This window comes from Entelurus aequoreus, linkage group LG12 (genome assembly GCF_033978785.1).
Source record: "Entelurus aequoreus isolate RoL-2023_Sb linkage group LG12, RoL_Eaeq_v1.1, whole genome shotgun sequence".
NCBI classification, from domain to species: Eukaryota; Metazoa; Chordata; class Actinopteri; order Syngnathiformes; family Syngnathidae; genus Entelurus; species Entelurus aequoreus.
In genome coordinates, this window is record NC_084742.1 from 6,204,971 (window position 1) to 6,224,185 (window position 19,215).

The following is a 19,215-nucleotide window of genomic DNA, read 5'->3' on the forward strand; positions in this document are numbered from 1 at the left end:
TTGCAGGTGTTCAAGAGGAGGTACTTTTACCTGTCCCAGCTGCCAGATGGCTCCTACATCCTCAATTCCTACAAAGATGAGAAACATTGCAAAGAAACCAAAGGCTCCATCTACCTGGATTCTTGCATTGACGTCACTCAGGTAGACTGTGCTGGAAAAATGAATTTTTTATGAGAATATAACTGCATCATCCCTCAATAGTTTATCGTTGGGGGTGTAATGGTACATGTATTTGTAATCGGGATTACCAACATCGGATGAAGTACAAGAATGTAGGAAGGCTTGTGGTCCTGCCAGAGAGAAGCCAGTAATTGAAAATCCTGTTTCTCTTTCTTCTTTCTATCTCCCCTTGCTCCGGCCCGGCTACGCCAAACACCTAAATATATAAATTTACTAAAGTCAAATACAAATAGCGCAACAAGAGAAATATCCCACACTTTTCTTTTGTAAAGCAAATCTGTACAGCATTTATGAGCATCTACATAAACAATATGATTTGCCTGTGGCTGGACAGGACATATCGAAAAAAGGAGAAATAAAATCCTCTTCCTCCTGTTTGGGAGCACCTGACTTTCCCTGTTAAATAAATAAATACATATTTGACAATTGTATTTATTGTAGAACTACCTGCTTGCGGTTATGTTTAATAACAAAACATAAAAGGTGTTTACACAAAAGCTAAGCAGTTTTTTTCTCTTACTGTATAACATAGACTGAATTGTGGCCTTAAAACTGCAGTACATGCCGAACTCTGAAAATGTTGTACCGATATACCCCTAGACATTATGTTGTGTTCCATGAGCTCCCTTAGCTTTCATGTGAAAAATATGCAAAGGTTTTTTCCTATGTTCCTTTTTAATACTTTTTGAAGTTACTTTTTTATTATTTTTTTTCAAGAGTTTGCTGGTTTGCACATTCAGCTCAGCTGTGAGCTGCCAGAAAGCTTTCTCTTTAATGAGGCTACTCACAAGATGAATGGGAGGAGTCTCATTCTGTCTAATGGCTTCAATGTGACAGCCTGTAGTTTATTTCTGCAGTATGCATCTGTCTATATTGTTTTATTGCTAAGGCTGGAATGGTACGCCATAATGATGGTTCGGTACATACCTTGATTTTAATGTCATGGGTTGGTTCATCTTGGGTACAGTCAGGGAACTAAATGAAAACCGCTCTATCTTTTGTGTAAACAGCTTTGATTATTTTTCAACCTGCTAGCAGGTAATTCTCAAAAACAAATATTAAATTTTGTTATACAAGGTATATCTTTTGGAAAGTATAACAATGCAGACAAGTGCAACACTAACTGTTTGAAGTGCAGCATTAATAGTTCCAGCTTGTAGCCTCCTTCTCCATCTTTACTGACCAATGGCGGCAAACTGCATTCATCTTGGAATGCTAAGTGTTCCCAATTAGTAGACTTTAACATTAGAAAAGTTTTTTTTTCAAGGGATTGCTTCCATTTGGCACTATTACCAGCCATAACTCCTGCTAGCCAAAGGCTGGGCTGCTCTGTTTATGTTTACCGAGTAGACGTATGGCTGTTGCACTTAACGTGTACCGTGTCGGAAACTGGTACACATAAATAGGAATATATTTTTCAATTAAGTACCCCCTAGCTAGAGAAAATAATTTTTGGTTGGAAAAAAAAGATGTAAAACGGCACTTCGCTATCCGATTTATTAATGTCCTAAACAGTGCTCATGTGCAGTGGTCCTGTTAGAAACATTTGGAAATAAAAATACACGTAAAATAACTCAGATCTTAATAAATACACTTTTGAGATTATTATAAATGTGTATTTTTAAATGCAAATACCTATTTTTACCACTCTACATGCCTTCATGTACCGCAAGCAATATGCCTACTAGTACCTCCATTTGAGAACCACTGTATTGTACTGTACCAAACCGTAGTGTTCTTCTAAAGTTCCCTTTCTGCCAATAAAAGTATATGAAATGTCCTCCCCTCTTTTAAGAGCCCCAAAATGCGGCGTAACGGTTTTGAGCTGAAGATGCAAGACCGCTACAGCCACTTCCTGGCTGCTGACAGCGAAACTGAGATGGAGGATTGGGTGGCCACACTCAAACAGGCCCTGCAGAGCAGCACTGAGGCCTGCCAGGAAAGGAGGAATGGGCCAGAGTCCCTGGATGGCTCTTTGGGTGAGAGGAACGAACAAAAACAAATACTGCTATCTTTACTGATGCCCTACTGATGGTGCCGTCCAATCAGACGATGACATCACCTGCCAAGGTAAAAGTGAGAGCCTGCCGGAAGGTCTGGGCAGGAACCTACAACCTGAGCTCACAAAGGTACTGGTGTAAAATTAAACTTTTAATGGCATTTTGTTGACATGGACAAAGGTATAATGACCTACAAAAAGTGAAAATATGTAATTTAGGTATTTAATTTCAGTCTGTAGAGACCTAGTGTCTATTAACTTTCAACAAAGCCTTCTGTGCGCCGTGTTTGCCTTGGGCCACTCAACCACTACTTTTACTCCCCTGATCAAAGACAAGCCCCGATAGACTAAAAAATAAGGAGTGTAGGGAAGGGATTTGCTTTGACCTGAGGGTTGTAGTTTGTTTGAAGCTCTTCTCTCTGTGTATGCAAAATGTGAAAAAGGCTGGAAATGGTACGCCCCCAAAACTTGACCTTTGAACCTCTTTATGTGCTCAGTATGCCAGGGAGACAGACCAACTCAATAAGATCAACCGGAACGAAGGCAGGCAGAAGCTTTTCTCTCTGGACCCCGAGACGCAGGTAGGGGAGATGCACCTTCCACCGCTGGCTTGTGCTGTTAATTATTCATGTATTGATGGCATCACTCTTTAAACTCCACTCTCACTCCTCTTTCCCTCAGAGACTGGACTTTTCGGGTATCGAGCCAGACGTGAAGCCGTTTGAGGAGCGCTTCGGCCGTCGCGTCGTGGTCAGTTGCCACGACCTGACCTTTAGTCTGCAGGGCTGCGTCAGTGAGAAGGGCGAGAGCGTACTCACAAATGTAAGATGTCACTTAATATTTGTTTGCTGTACTGCTGGTTGAGCTACAAGGGAGCAATGATGGCCCCATTTACACTGCACACTAAGTCAGATTTTTTTTGCCCTCAAGTGACACATATTGGATATTTTTTGCTTGTCTAAACACTCCAGTCTAAATAATGGCTATAGGTTGTCATTTAAAGGACACATCTAAAAAATAATAATAACAATAGTTGTTTTATGTGGCTTAAAGAGGATAGTTAAAAAGTACTAATTGCAGACAAATATGCAATAGTATTGAAGTGTTTTGTTTGCATAGGATGTCTAAAATGTAGCATTCTTATAACAATCATAGAAATGTGATTAATATGACTAAATCCTGGTCCTAGGTGGAGCCGTTCTTCATCAGCCTGGCACTTTTTGACATCTCTAAAAACTGTAAGCTCTCTGCGGACTTCCACGTCGACCTCAACCCGCCCTGCGTGAGGGAGATGCTGACCGACACCTCGGGTCAACTCTCGCCTTGCTCAGACTCTGAGGGAGGAGGGGGAGAAGGAGGTGGGGGTAGTGGTGGTGGTGGAGGCCGGGCTTTAATGAGCGGGGACGCCGGGAAGTCGAACGGTCTGCCTCTTCTTCAAAGGGTGTCTGAGGCTCTGCTGCACTTTCCTACACAGGTACAGTATAAGCTTTACTGTGATCCCTTATTGCAAAACAATAGATAAAGGATCACAAAAATATGTAATATGTGCTTTTTTTTTGTCCCAGGCTATCTTTTCGGTCACCAACCCACATGCTGATATCTTTCTGGTGGCTCGTGTGGAGAAGGTGTTGCAGAATGGCATCACCCACTGTGCTGAGCCGTACATGAAGACCTCTGACATCAACAAGGTTTTTGCTTGTCTCTCCGTCAAAGATAACTAAACATCATGCTTTCGACTGACTGGCTTTCTCCATTTCTGCCCAGACCGCTCAGAAGGTCCTCAAGGCGGCCAAACAGACGTGCCAGCGCCTGGGCCAGTACAGGATGCCTTTTGCTTGGGCTGCTAAGTAAGACAGCAACAATGTGCCAGGAATAATGCAAAAGGAGTCCCAAACGTTCCCTCATTTGTCACCATGCAGACAGGTGTTCAAGGACGCTCAGGGAAGCCTTGACATGGACGGCAAGTTTTCTCCCCTCTACCGGCAGGACAGCAGCAAAATCTCCACGGACGACATCATCAAGCTCCTAGCTGACATCAGGAAGTGAGTCTTTGACATTGCCCTACTATTACAGCGCTCTTGCAGATGTATGCCTCAAAATGTGCCTTAAATAAATGTTTGTCTTGAATCAGACCTGAGAAGAGCAAGATTCAGAACATCCCTGGACAGCTGAATGTCACTATTGAGTGTGTCCCGCCCGACTTCTCAAGTATGTAAACATTTCTAAACACCCCCCTTGTTTTCTTAGACTCTTTTACACTAGCTATTTTACATCAGGTCTTGCTGGGCCATGCACGGGCTTATCTGAAGCAGATAAGACACCCCATTCAAGTCTGCAGAGGTGGTCACACCTTTGCCCGGAATGCTGCAAAGCAATCTAACAATCTGTTTTGTTGGGTTTACCGATACATCAGTAGTACACATAGAGAAGTTGTGTGCTGCAATTAAAAAGAAGACATTTAGATTATAGGTTGATCTGCAACATTAAATTGGCCCTAGTGTGTGAATGTGAGTGTGAATGTTGTCTTTCTATCTGTGTTGCCCCTGCGATGAGGTGGCGACCTGTCCAGGGTGTAACCCGCCTTCCGCCTGAAAACACCTGAGATAGGCTCCAGCACCCCCCGTGACCCCAAAAGGAACAAACGGTAGAAAATGGATGGATGGATGGACATTACATTTGCAAACTAACATTGTTAAATTGTGTGAGGCCTCAACACCAAAACTTTGCATCCATTCATCATTATGTGGAGATATGAGACCCAGCAATTGAGCAGTGCCAAGTTTGACTCTGATCTGTTGGTCATGTTTTGAAGAAAGTTTTCACACCAAGCTCAGCTCAACTAAAGAGAATACTTTATAATCACGTCTTTTTTTGGCATGCCCAAAACACTGCTGGAATTCAAAGACAGTCAAGATACAGTGAAACCTTGATTTGGGTTCATAAATAGAAATGTTGAAGCAAACTTCTCCGTAAGAAACAATGTAAACATAAATAATGGGTTCCAGCCACAACAAAAGTACATATTTCACTAAAAGCTTGTACACGTTGAACACAATATAAAGTGCTATACAGCACTGTATACCAAACAAACATAACAAAGGGGTGATGGCTTAACTTTCTATTTAATAAAAAAGGCAAAAAAACAAACTAAACTGTCCTCGTTTGCTGCCGTATGCACACACACACACACACACACACACACACACACACACACACACACACACACACACACACACACACACACACACACACACACACGCACACACACACACGCACACACACTAGCCCTGCAGTGCACTCACAATCACACTTGAAATCACAAAAATGTTAAACTTTTACAGCCAAGTCACTACAATGATTAGGCATGAAGAATAAAATCACCTTCACCTCGTCACTTTATATAGGATAGGATAGACTATATTCATCCCACAATGGGGAAAGTATGTGGTTGCAGAGTAGATAAAAAAAAGTCCACAAAAATAAGGTAAAAACATTTCAGTAGAAGGGAGGGGGATTTAAGCAAGGCAGTGTCGACAACACTGTGGATACACACGTAGATTGTCCGTTGCTTTCTTTGGACTGTTATTGAGTCGGCAGTACTAGAAAAAATTTGTAAAAAGGCTAAAAACATACTTAAACAGAACACAAAATAGCACAGTAGCTGACAGTAGGACTGTGCTGACGGAATGAGCGATCAGCCCACCCACACTGGATGGATGCACAAAATGTAAACTGTAAATAGAAAGGTTTATACAATTAGGGGTTTGTAAATCGAGCTTCCACTGTATAAGCATACCTAATATCACATGAAGAAGAAAAGAGAGAGCATCGTGCATTCGTCAAGGGCTCCTTCACACCAAAAAAAAGATACTTGCTGGGCATTTTGGTGCCGTTTGCTTAGAACTCCCACTGCTCTTTTTGTCACGAGCACAGTAAAACACATACGAACAAGGTATGGACTCGATGGAGCAGGTTTTCTGACGTATTACATGACATTCAAGTATTCCAAACCAAAATGTTGTCTGAATCACTAGGTAATTTTTATTTTCTGCTTTTTTTTGCCGGCTTTAATGTCACCAAAAGCTTTTTAGGAGGGAGAGAGCAGAGAGACAGCTCTTGTAATGTATTTTTTTTGCATATTTGTAATTTATGCATGCTGGATGCTGACACTTTAACACTCATCATGTCTTTAATCAGTGTAGCGTTTTCATTTGAGTTCAAGTGGACTGCACCGCACTGAAGTACCCCTTTAAGCGGGGCGAGGCCGTTTCGTTTGCACTTGACCAAATGAAAATTCTAACAGAGCAAGCGCACCAGTTTTTTTAACCTAATACATGACAAATGTGAACACACCCGAACTAAAAAACTAACCCATGTACTGGACTGTATTTCCAGACACGGTGACCTCCTCTTACATTCCTGTAAAACCCTTTGAGGAAAGCTGTGAGCGTGTGTCTGTGGAAGTGGAGGAGTTTCTCCCCGAGGAGGCCAAGTACAACTACCCCTTCACCACGTACAAGAACCAGCTCTACATCTATCCTCTGCAACTCAAATACGACAACCAGAAGAGCTTCACCAAGGTGTGCGTATCTCACAATGGAGCTGTTCTGGAGAGCTGAAGAATGTGTCCTAGTTAAAGTTGCTGTTTTTCCTCTGTGGTAGGCAAGAAACATTGCCGTCTGCATACAGTTTCGGGATTCTGATGAAGAAAATGCAACACTTTTAAAGGTTAGATATGACAGAAGACACGTTTTTTAAACAATGGTGCGCATGTTAAAAGGAAGTCTGGTGCGATTTCTTTGTGAGTACAGTTTGTTTGGGCAAGTTTGAAAGCAATCACCACAATCCTTCACCAACCAAGCTAATCGAGAACACTTTAGAGATGGGTCTCGGTCCGCTTGCAAGTGAACTCTGTTGCGGTTGCTATGCACAATACAGAAATACCCCACTAGGTGGCATTTTTAGTTTGAAATATTTTAGGCAAAGGTGGGTATAGTAACATGCTACATTTACTCTGTTACGTTTACTTTTTGGTCACATTGTGCTTTTCAGAGTAATTTTAATGCAACATACTTTTTACTTTGTTAACATTGAATTTCATTCCGATCACCACATTTATTTACATCATTATTATATTTGTTTATAATCTATTGGTTACTGCTCTAAAACACACATTTGGTTCGTTAGAGAGACTTCTTCCAGCGGGCACGATCATGTGACACTGTTTCACCAATCCAGCCTTAGCACTAGTGACGTTTGACTCCATTTTACCAATCGAACATAGCCTGGTAGTCACATGATTAAACTCAAACTATACACACTGTAAAAAGTTATGACATCAAACGAGGCAGCACATCTCTTCTATGTTTACTTACAAATTAAGAAAAATAACATTTATCTTATGTGCTGTCACCTCTGATTTTAGGTTAGCTGCCCGTCCTTCCTTTCTGTCTGTTCTTTACTGTGCAGCCTTTGGTCCCATAACAAAAAATACCAGTGGGAATTCTACCAAATTGCTGACCAAGAATCTTTTTTCATTTGTAGTTCGGACCAAAGTACTGAACCATGCAGCCTAAAATATGGGTGCTCTCCAAATCTTTATTTTCACCTTTCATTGGGATTTTGAGTTGATGGCGGCAGTGAAATGAGATGCATGCTCCAGCAAGTTTGTTTTTGCACGTGTTTCATGCATGTTCTCTGTTGATGCTAAAAGAAATTCCTGGCCACCAAAAGTGGCCAGGAAGAAGAAGAAGAAGCAACATCGGTTATAATGGCTGCTGCTATAAGAAGGAAAAATGGAGGCTCGGTGTTTGTGCCTTTCCTGTTGAAGCAGCAATCAACATAGTGGGTTGCTTTTCTTCTCTTAGAAATGGGAGGCTCTTTGACTAGAGAGCTGCCTTAAGTTTATGCTTTTGATACAATTTTATACATGCGTTGATCTGCTAGGAGACACTGCACTTCTTGCTTTCATCAGCCATACATGATCCTTTACATTTTATATTTTTTTAGCTTTAGTGGCACAATGCTAGTATGAACACTGTTAAATAAGATATAAAGCAGCACCTGTAGCCACACCCTCACCCTCATGCCAAAACCCTGCAATCAAGGTTCCCATCTTAGTGCCCCTGTCTTTTGCCCTTGGCTCTGCTGTTTTTCTATGATGGTACGACCCAGCCATTTGCAATCTAAGACATCTAATCTAATTCCCCCACACCCCACCCACTACACCACCTCCTGCACATTCTTAAAATGGGGAAAAAAGCAGGCTGCTCTAATCCGTCAGTTTCACTCAACTGTTATGTTATCATTCCTACAGATCAGTCAGCGAAGAAAAAAAACAGTGAATTTATGCAAAACGTTTTAATGAATTTTTGTATTTCAGTTCATCTACGGCAAACCAGGAGACTCCCTCTTTACCAGCAGCACCTATGCCACCGTCCTGCACCACAACCAGAGTCCAGAATTCTATGATGAAGTGAGCTGCTTAAACCCTAAAACATTTTTTTTTTTTTTTAAGCCAGTGTATGAGAAATACATATGAAGGCTTTCTCTCTTCACTGAAATAATCCAATTAATGGCAAGGCTGAGGGGGTCAATATGGCCCCCAAAGTAAATGGATTAGAATCTTAAGAGATCCCCCACCCACCACACACACGCACGCACAGACACACACACACACACACACACACACACACACACACACACACACACACACACACACACACACACACACACACACACACACACATACACATACACATACACACACACAATTCAAATGCTTCAATTTAGAAGAAAAACATGCAAATCATTCATGAATAAGTCAGAGAGACATGATGTGCAGTATTTGACTAACAGTCTCATGGAGGACTTACTCATTAGTTGTTGAGTCATCTTCTATATCCAGCACATTCTGTTTTATATTTTTGGGACAAAAAATATAAATTGTGTGAGATCCTACAAATACATGCCCAGGTTGGGGCTATCCTCATGTGGGGTAATATGTGCACTGCATCATGTGTGTTTAATGAATGAGTGGAGACACGTGAATGCGAAGGACAGATAACGTAGCTCACAACAAGATTTTCCGCGCAGGTAAAGATGGAGTTGCCGGTCCACTTGCACGAGAAACACCACATCCTCTTTAGCTTTTATCACATCAGCTGCGAGTCAAGCACCAAAGCCAGCAGCAAGAAGAGGGAGGGTGTCGAGACTCTAGGTATATATTCTATTATAGTTATTCAACACATGCAAAGAGTGGAAGATTTATTGTATGTATGATGTTTTACCTTTCTGTTTCTTGTGTATGGTGCCAGTGGGCTACTCGTGGTTGCCTCTGCTGAAAGATGGCAGAATGCAGTCAACAGAGCTCCAGCTACCTGTAGCTGCAACCCTGCCTCCTGGATACCTCTGTCAGGACACCAAAAAGGTACCTAACTTAATGTTAGAGTTTTGGTGTCAGAGGTCCCTCAATAATGTATTCAAAATATGTTCTGCAAAATGTTTTTATGCTAGACTTCAGACAGTTTAAAAGTGCTTTTAGTAAGCCTTGCAGAATATGCGCCAATTTGTATATCTGCAGCTTTATTGCTAATAAGCTTTGTGTGTCCACCCTTTTGCTGACAGAATGTGTGGCTGTTGTGCACGTTATTGCTTTTTTACATATACACTGTAATATGCACTTGCCCAATGTAATACATTCCATATATTGCATAGGCCAAGATTTTTTTAGCCATAGTGCCTGGGCCCATTAATGGTCCGCAAGCGCTCCCTAGAGGGCTGTCAAAAAATATCTATTTCTCAGCTGTGGTCCGTATTGGCGGCAGCAGTACTCAGTTGTAATATCATTTTCCACCACTTGTGGCAGTATTGACAATATCAAACAAACAGAAGAACTTTTGAGCTAACAACATTGAGTTTGAGTTTATTTTGAACATTTGAACGTTTCTTAAGCGCAGAAATTATGCCTTAAGTGGTGACGCTGTAATTTCATTTGCACTTTAAAAAATGTTTTTAGCAGTTTGTGTGAGTCCCTTCTTTTGCAGTTTATTTGATTACTATTAATTTTTATAATTAGCCTGACGTAAGACTTGATAATAATCTTTGTGATTATCACATGCTTTCATATCATTAGGTGAGGAAAATAGGGAGCGCAATCAGCGTTTCTGTCTTCATGAAAAACTGAGGAATATATGCGCAGAATACTGGGAGGAGAAGATGCAAATATAATGATGCAGAATGTGCAATGTGATTTATCAAAACTAAAACCGTCCTGCGGGCGCTATTTTACGTCTTTATTTAGTACGTTTAGAAAGGACAGGCAGAGGTACGCAGAAATGGCTGTGAGAGGATGGAATCGCACTGCAAAGACAGCTGGACAGAGAATACATTGTCCTACATGTGCAAGTCAACATATTTGAACTGTCGGAAATAAAAAACCTATTCAGCAATATCATTTTATAATGATATACTGTAGCTGCTGCATGATTTATAAGGGAAGTACACTTTTTTTTGGAATTCTGCCTATCATTCACAATCCTTATGTGAGACAAGACCACATATGTTTTTCTTTTTTGATGCATTCTAATTAATGAAATAAACGTAAATGAAAGTCAGCTTCCAATGGGGCCAATGGGAGCCATGACGTCATTGTATCTATTGCAACCATAAAGCCCATTAAATAACCATCCAAAAAGCGGTAACAATACTTACATCTCGTGACCTGAATATTGACCAAGTATTAGCGATATTGTTATTATAAGTGCTAACGTTAATGACCTACATTTAGAGGCGCAATAATCCGAGAGAGGTTACTTCCTTATGCTCCTGTTTTAAAATAATCATCTGGTGAGCTGCTTTCTCGCCTCGGTGCTTGTGAATTTTTATTTTAGATTATAAATCTTAGTCTCTCGCCTAATATTAAAATGATGAGAACATAAGCTGAGAAGTTGGTACACTTTGACAGCAAACTTAGAAACTGAGATGGCGAGAAAGACCTGAAAAGACGCTTCGTTCCACCCACTTTTTTCTCTGCGAAGATTATAAGTCATTTTTCATCTAAACGAGAATATATAAAAATCCTAACAGTCGACATCCCGGTGAGAGCAGACATTGTACAGTAAGTGATGTTTATTTATTTTTGTTGGCTCTCATGTAGTCTACATGAGTTGTAGTCAGTGTTGTAGTTGAAGGAAAAAAGTTAAAGTTGTGAGGAGTCTATGGAATTAATGCATTTCTGCATGCTTAAAATGATCAAAATACATACATATTACATGTTATTATACGTGTTACTACATTACGTATAAACTTACAGCATGTATATAAAACATTTATGTAAGTGTTTGGATGTCTTTTGAAGTGCTTAATAGGCAAGATAGAGCGACTCCCTTAGACTCTTTTGTAAGCTGACTTTTACTCGCATGTATTTACTATTTAGAATGCATAAAAAAAATAAAACATATGATGTGTGCTTGTCTTACATAAGGATTGTGAATGATAGGCAGAATTCCAAAAAAGTACAGTTCCCCTTAAAGGGGCTGATTAAAATAAAATTGTTTTATGCGTTTTAATGTCTCCTGGTGTTTTTTTAATGCTGTTAGTTTTTTCATTTGAGAAATATTTTTATATATTTCCAATATATAAAAAAAAAAGTCTTGCAATATGAATTTTTTTGCGTTTAGCTCATTCCAGATGCATGAATGCGCTGCTATTCTGTGCGCCTCCCTAAAGAGCACACCATCGGCTTGCTAAAAATAGTTTCTCGTTGTATAGATTGCGAAGCTATTTTGCAGAAAAGATAGTATATATTAAAGATGTGTGCTGTTTGTTCAACAACATTGCAAAACAGCACAAGTTGGAGAGCATGATAACATGAATTTGCAGTAAATGAGTGTTTCGTGGTGATAGCCGCATAGTACACGCACAAACCTTATTTAGATATGTCAGTCTGCACCACTTGTTATCAATTGTACATGCAGTCTTAGTAGATCACACGCAACACACCCATTAATAATGGACACCGTTTTTTACTTCACACTTTTTATTTAGCACATGTTCGTATATCAGGCTTTTGGTGGGCTCATCTAGCTAGGGGCGAGTCAAAGGTATCATGTCCATGAGGAGGGAAGTTCTTTCCTCATGACCTCATGGAAAGACACAACTTTAAAAGCAACGTTTGAGCGTCTCTTTCTCTAGAAAGTGGAGCAAACAAGTGATGATGGATGATGATAGATAGTTCATGGATGATGATAGATAGTTCTCACCTTTTGTTGCTCATAAAAAGTCACTTTTGCACAACACTCTGAGATACTGTAGCATGTTTCATAAGCAGCGTGTGAGCAAAATATGATGAAAAATGACACTTTTGGTCTTCTTGTTGCAGCCGGATATCAAGTGGGTTGAAAATGCAAAGCCACTGTTCAAAATGAGAAGTCGTGTTGCATCAACAATATATGCTCAGGTGACACCATCAGTTCAGATATTTACCTATTTACATGGCAACACGGGGAAAATGTGTTTTTTTTTGTTTCCTCCTTAGGACCTACATCTCCACAAGTTCTTCCTGCATTGTCAGCTCATGAGGACCACATCAGAAAGCAACCAGGCAGAGCTAATCAAATACCTTAAGGTTAGATGATTTGGGAATCATTATGGATTAGAAATTAATATGCACTAGCTTCTTATAGTTTAGATCATCCTTTCACCCTTAGTGCCTGCACGCCATGGAGACACACGTCATGATCAACTTTTTGCCTGTAGTGCTGATGCAGCTGTTTGAGGTGCTATCAGCAGCCACCAAGGAAGCCCAGCAGATTGCGGTCAACTCTCTTCGGTCAGTCAGTTGATCATTTGTGTGTATTATGTTTGCATTTGATCGTGATGATGGCCTTCTGTGTCTCTGCAGCGTTGTCATACATGTAGTCTCGAGATGTCACGAGGAAGGGCTGGAAAACTACCTGCGTTCTTTTGTCAAGGTATTTGGCTTCTCACCTGCTTCTGCGTCCCACAAATAATAAATGCCCATTAAATATTTTCTCTCTCTCTCTCTTCTCAGTACGTGTTTGTGTCAACCAAGCTTATACCTGGAAAAACTGCGTACACTCATGAGGTGCTGGCTACGGCGGTCACGTCCATTCTTAAGCAGACGGCAGATTTCAACACCAGCAACAAGCTGCTCAAGGTGCCTGTTGTACTAATAGTAAACAGCGGGTGGCACACTTTCCCAGTAAACTGGGGCTTATTCCAGCTGACTTTAGTGTGAGAGGCTGGGTACACCCTAGACTTGTCTACAATCAATCACAGGGTACATGCGTTTGAGTGACATATGGGTTATTACGGTATGCCACGTCACAGCATCTCCATGTAGACGAGGCACGAAACAGTTATTTACAGCACAATAAGGGACAGTTGCGGAAGCATATTTTTACAACAAAGCAGAAAGTGATATATTTGATTGTGGGTGTTTTTTTACCCTATGTGTTTATGTTTCGCCATGTTTTTTACGTTTTTGCTTGATTGTAAAGGATCAAGGAGGTGGTCTGAGGGTCGTTCTTAATATCCAGTGTTTTGTTGTACATTGTTAATATTGAAAATCACAATTTTTTTATTTTAGTGTACATTCTGGGTGTCTAATTCAGTGAAAAACTCAAATTCCATTCAGTTTTTTGAGGTGGTCTGCCGCAAGGTATTTTATTTTTCAGCATTCTATTTACCGTAATTTCCGGACTATAAGCCGCTACTTTTTCCCCTCGTTCTGGTCCCTGCGGCTTATACAAGGGTGCAGCTTATTTACGGCCTGTTCTTCTCCGACACCGACGAAGAGGATTTCGGTGGTTTTAGTACGCAGGAGGAAGACGATGACACAATGATTAAAGACTGACTTTTCATATACCGGTAGGCTGGTTATTTTGATAACGTACAGGCGAGCACTTTGTATTACTTTGCACCGTTGTATTATTTCTACTCTGCACGAATGCTGTTCGCCATGTCAAACATGTGAAAGTTTGATTGAATGATTGAAAGATTTATTGTAAATAAATGGGACGCTTCGCGTTCCCAAACAGTCATCTCTGTCCCGACAATCCCCTTTCGTGGTAGCAGGAACCCATATATACTACGGTAATTACACATCAAAACCCTGCGGCTTATAGTCGGGTGCGGCTTATATATGGAGCAATCTGTATTTTCCCCTAAATTTAGCTGGTGCGGCTTATAGTCAGGTGCGGCTTATAGTCCGGAAATTACGGTGGATATTTTTGTGTTAGTTTTTGCATTAGTGTATATCAACACACACACACACTGGTCCGCAGATGCATTTGTTTTCTATCAATGTGACTAGGAGTCAAAATAATTGCCCAGGTCTGATTTAGGGTCTCCATTTAACCTAACATGCTTGAAGTAGTAAAAAATCCAGAGCATGCACAGCAAGAACATGCCATATCCACAAAGAGTTGCCTAAACAGAAATTTGAAGCCTCGATCTTCTGACTGTGAGGCTGACCGTAAGCCACTAATCACCGTGCGATCCACATTCATGACATTTATTGTTGACTCAAACCGATTAAATATTTTCAGCAGCGTTTTTTTAATTGTGTGCAACTTAGTTTTTTTTTTAATCTTTTTTTTCTCTTAGTTTTAATTAATGGGTAGGTATTCTTACCTTTTGATTTATTTTCCAGTTAAATGTTTTAACATTTTAATCAGGAAATGATCAAAATTGCTTTTATTTTTCTATAGTACTCATGGTTTTTCTTCGAAATAATGGCCAAATCCATGGCCCAGTATCTACAAGAGGACAACCGCATGAAGGTTGGTGTTTAAAACCTCTGAATACAATCAGTTGCACGTCATTTGTGCACTTAAACGCTTGACATGGTCTCTACCAATCTCATGCCAGATGCCGCGGGCCCAGCGCTTCCCAGACACATTCTACCAAGCTCTGCAGTCCCTGGTGCTGTCCATCATGCCTCATATCACCATTCGCCACATGGAGATCCCTGAGGAAGCACGCTGTGTCAACCTGAGCTTGGCCAATTTCATCAAGGTGTGCACACCAACTGCATGTGGAAACAACTTGCAGCATATTGTGGCTTGTACAGCCCTTTGAGACACTTGTGATTTAGGGCTATATAAATAAACATTGATTGATTGATCTTATTTCTCCTCCCTCCTCAGAGGTGTCTGACCTTCATGAACAGAGGGTTTGCATTTACTCTGGTCAACCACTACATGTGCCACTTTACTCTCAAAGACCCAAAGGTGTGCAAACACACAGATTGGTTTAGTCTTTGAGAGCGTGCTCATGCATGCATGTCAACCACAGGTGCTGACCGAAATGAAGTTTGACTTTCTGATGGCGGTGTGCAACCACGAGCACTTCATCCCCCTCAACCTGCCTATGGCCTTTGGGCGCACTAAGCTGCAGAGGGTGCAAGGTATGAAGGCCTCTAAACACGCTTACCGGTTTAATTAGTGCCCACAGCACCTCTGTCTCCTCCCTTTTTCACCTGCATCCCACACACTGATCCCCTCTTAACAGTTCGACTGGCCACCTCATTGGGAACGTGTGTACAGTCCATTGCAAAAAACATTTTTGTATGAATTTGCATTTGATTCTATATACAGTTCACATGATTCAGCCAGCCTGTAGTCACAATTGTAATGTTCACATTTTATTTAAATGTTGCATGGATCGTTTCACCCCCAATTACTTTTAATGTACCCCCTCCCCCTTTTTGCTTGTGGTCAGATTTTATTCTGTATTCGACGGAGCTTTTTGGTCCTGTAGGTAGGTGACGCTCACAACACCGTCTGTCTCTCCCTGTACCCTGCACTCTACCGCCGCCCGTCCATTAACTACCACTCGCCCGGTGCACGATGCTATTGCTCAAGTTAATGCTTGCGTGTTGCAGACTAGAGGAGCATTGCTTCTGTGGGAACTGACTCTCTCGATGAGTAATTAAATTAATTATTTTTCTTAACCTGTCTCTTGCACTATCATTAGAGATAATGATTGTTTGTGGGTACTTCCCAGGATGCACTGCCTGTTTTGATATTAACACATGGTGGCATTGCACACAGTCGCTTCTCTTTGACCACTGCTGAATTATGACTGTTTGCTTACAGTGCAAACATTATAAAATTATACATTTCCTGCATGAGGAAATATATAATGAAACTCTACTGTTGTTCTTTCTTTTGTACATTAACAATATTTTAACCATGTAGGTCAATTAACGTAGTGGTTAGTTTTGAAAAATTATGTAAGTCAAATTATTGGCATCTGGGTACAATATTTTTTAAATGAAATACTAATTATTGTAAAATGATGTTGGAACTAATATTTTATATATAAGTGAGTGACAAAGAAAGAAAGTTTGACCTTGTTATTTGTTTAGTAATATTGTACTCCACTGCATAACAATGTTCTGACACTTCCTGTTTTGGGCCCGATCACAGAGCAGAGTCTTGAGTTCAGTCTGACTGAGGACTACTGCCGTAACCACTTCTTGGTTGGCCTGCTGCTCCGGGAGGTGGCGGCAGCCCTGCAGCAGGGCCCCGAGGTCCAACAGCTAGCCGTAGGCGTCCTCAAGAACCTGCTGATAAAACACGCCATGGACAACCGCTACACGGCTTTCAAGGTGGGCGACATGGACCTGTAGCTCAATAATCACACTCATAGCTTAAAGGCCTACTGAAATGATTTTGTTTTATTTCAACGGGGATAGCAGATCCATTCTATGTGTCATACTTGATCATTTCGCGATATTGCCATATTTTTGCTGAAAGGATTTAGTAGAGAACATCGACGATAACGTTCGCAACTTTTGGTCGCTGATAAAAAAAGCCTTGCCTGTACCGGAAGTAGCGTGACGTCGCAGGTTGAAGGGCGCCTCACATTTCCCCATTGTTTACACCAGCAGCGAGAGCGATTCGGACAGAGAAAGCGACGATTACCCCATTAATTTGAGCGAGGATGAAAGATTTGTGGATGAGGAACGTGAGAGTGAAGGACTAGAGTGCAGTGCAGGACGTATCTTTTTTCGCTCTGACCATAACTTAGGTAAAAGGGCTCATTGGATTCCACACTTTCTCCTTTTTCTATTGTGGATCACGGATTTGTATTTTAAACCACCTCGGATACTATATCCTCTTGAAAATGAGAGTCGAGAACGCAAAATGGACATTCACAGTGACTTTTATCTCCACGACAATACATCGGTGAAGCACTTTAGCTACGGAGCTAACATGATAGCATCGTGCTTAAATGCAGATAGAAACAAAAGAAATAAGCCCCTGACTGGAAGGATAGACAGAAGATCAACAATACTACTATCAGGAGACACCGAACCAAACACTGGACCTGTAACCACACAGTTAATGCTGTGCCGCCTGTCAAAGCCTAGCAATGCTATTGCTAATGACGCCATTGAAGCTTACTTAGCTACGGGACCTCGTCAGAGCTATGATAAAAACATTAGCGCTCCACCTACGCCAGCCCTCATCTGCTCATCAACACCCGTGCTCACCTGCGTTCCAGTGATCGACGGCGCGACGAAGGACTTCACCCGATCATCGATGCGGTCGGTGGCTAGCGTCGGATAGCGTGTCTGCTATCCAACTCAAAGTCCTCCTGTTTGTGTTGCTGCAGCCAGCCGCTAATACACCGATCCCACCTACAGCTTTCTTCTTTGCAGTCTCCATTGTTCATTAAACAAATTGCAAAAGATTCACCAACACAGATGTCCAGAATACTGTGGAATTTTGCGATGAAAACAGAGCTGTTTGTATTGTGATACAATGTGTCCGAATACTTCTGCTTCAACCATCTACGTCACGCGCAAACGTCATCATGCATAGACGTTTTCAACCAGAAGTTTCCCGGGAAATTTAAAATTGCACTTTATAAGTTAACCCGGCCATATTGGCATGTGTTGCAATGTTAAGATTTCATCATTGATATATAAACTATCAGACTGCGTGGTCGGTAGTAGTGGGTTTCAGTAGTCCTTTAAATCATCATTTCTTTGATTGCGTATTTTATTAAGTTAAATGATGTGTTCACTGCCCTTAAGAAAACAGCAGAGGTGGTCTGCTAATATCAAGTTATCTGTTGTTTTAGAACCAGCAGGCCAGGATCTGTTTGCTCTACCTGCCTCTGTTTGAGCTCCTCTACCAGAACCTGAAGCAGCTGTCCGCCCAGCCATACATTTCCAGCCCCGGACTGATTCTCAATGTCAGTCCCTGGTTTCCCTCTCCTAATTCTGAGACATATTTCTAGTTGGTTTTTTTTAAGGCAATGTTAACTTTATTGCTTGCAGGGCTCGAGAGATGACCTCTTGTCAAACAGTTCTGCAGACAGCAGGAGAATCAGCACCGCCATAGAGCGAGATCATGGTGAGTAAAGAGACATCATGTCCATAACATCACTCAAGTGACAAGTTGAAATGACAGGAATGTTTATTTAAAGGGCGTAGCTGATTATTGTGCTGACAGGAACAAACACGTGACTGACATGTTGTTGCATGCAGGCCCGCCCACCCTTAACGGCCATGTAAGAAGGGAGGACTCCAGAGGCTCTCTCTTTATGGATCCTGGAACACCAGATAGCATTGAGGTTGGGCCTTTTAAATGAGTTTCCATGGTTACATCTGCCCCATATTTGCTTGTGCTTTAAATAGGTGTTTTACAGTAGTTAAAAATTAATCGTAAAGAAGAAAAACTCTGTCCATGTAGTTTTATTGTCTTCTCTTTTGAAACCTAACTGCAGTTCTGAACACAAATAAATGATTTACATATGCGGTCCTCTCCAAGGTTTCTCATAGTCATTCACATTGACGTTCCACTGGGGTGAGTTTTTCTTGCCCGTATGTGGGCTCTGTACTGAGGATGTCGTTGTGGCTTGTGCAGCCCTTTGAGACACTTGTGATTTAGGGCTATATAAATAAACATTGATTGATTGATTGAATATATATATACATATATATATACATATATATATATATATATATATATGTATATTTATATATATATATATAT

At 41.0% G+C, this 19,215-nt stretch overlaps 1 protein-coding gene across 2 annotated transcripts in view; it reads left to right on the top strand.

The window, feature by feature from the left end:
- LOC133661396 (dedicator of cytokinesis protein 11-like) overlaps positions 1-18,834 on the top strand; it is a 32,214-nt gene extending 13,380 nt beyond the window's left edge. Inside the window, exons 7-35 of one of the 2 annotated variants that reach the window (XM_062064562.1) lie at positions 7-141; positions 1,976-2,159; positions 2,230-2,309; positions 2,677-2,760; positions 2,861-3,001; positions 3,369-3,653; positions 3,745-3,867; positions 3,944-4,026; positions 4,099-4,221; positions 4,311-4,387; positions 6,575-6,759; positions 6,842-6,907; positions 8,562-8,654; positions 9,275-9,398; positions 9,496-9,608; positions 12,561-12,638; positions 12,717-12,806; positions 12,889-13,010; positions 13,083-13,152; positions 13,233-13,358; positions 14,914-14,985; positions 15,074-15,220; positions 15,352-15,435; positions 15,500-15,611; positions 15,926-15,964; positions 16,636-16,817; positions 18,299-18,412; positions 18,498-18,573; positions 18,708-18,834. In XM_062064562.1, coding sequence (XP_061920546.1) covers positions 7-141; positions 1,976-2,159; positions 2,230-2,309; positions 2,677-2,760; positions 2,861-3,001; positions 3,369-3,653; positions 3,745-3,867; positions 3,944-4,026; positions 4,099-4,221; positions 4,311-4,387; positions 6,575-6,759; positions 6,842-6,907; positions 8,562-8,654; positions 9,275-9,398; positions 9,496-9,608; positions 12,561-12,638; positions 12,717-12,806; positions 12,889-13,010; positions 13,083-13,152; positions 13,233-13,358; positions 14,914-14,985; positions 15,074-15,220; positions 15,352-15,435; positions 15,500-15,611; positions 15,926-15,964; positions 16,636-16,817; positions 18,299-18,412; positions 18,498-18,573; positions 18,708-18,811 — 3,312 coding nt within the window. In that variant the 3' untranslated portion in view covers positions 18,812-18,834. The remainder of the gene's footprint in view (positions 1-6; positions 142-1,975; positions 2,160-2,229; positions 2,310-2,676; positions 2,761-2,860; positions 3,002-3,368; positions 3,654-3,744; positions 3,868-3,943; positions 4,027-4,098; positions 4,222-4,310; positions 4,388-6,574; positions 6,760-6,841; positions 6,908-8,561; positions 8,655-9,274; positions 9,399-9,495; positions 9,609-12,560; positions 12,639-12,716; positions 12,807-12,888; positions 13,011-13,082; positions 13,153-13,232; positions 13,359-14,913; positions 14,986-15,073; positions 15,221-15,351; positions 15,436-15,499; positions 15,612-15,925; positions 15,965-16,635; positions 16,818-18,298; positions 18,413-18,497; positions 18,574-18,707) is intronic. The other variant, XM_062064563.1, reaches the window with a different exon arrangement.
- Positions 18,835-19,215: the final 381 nt, after the last annotated feature.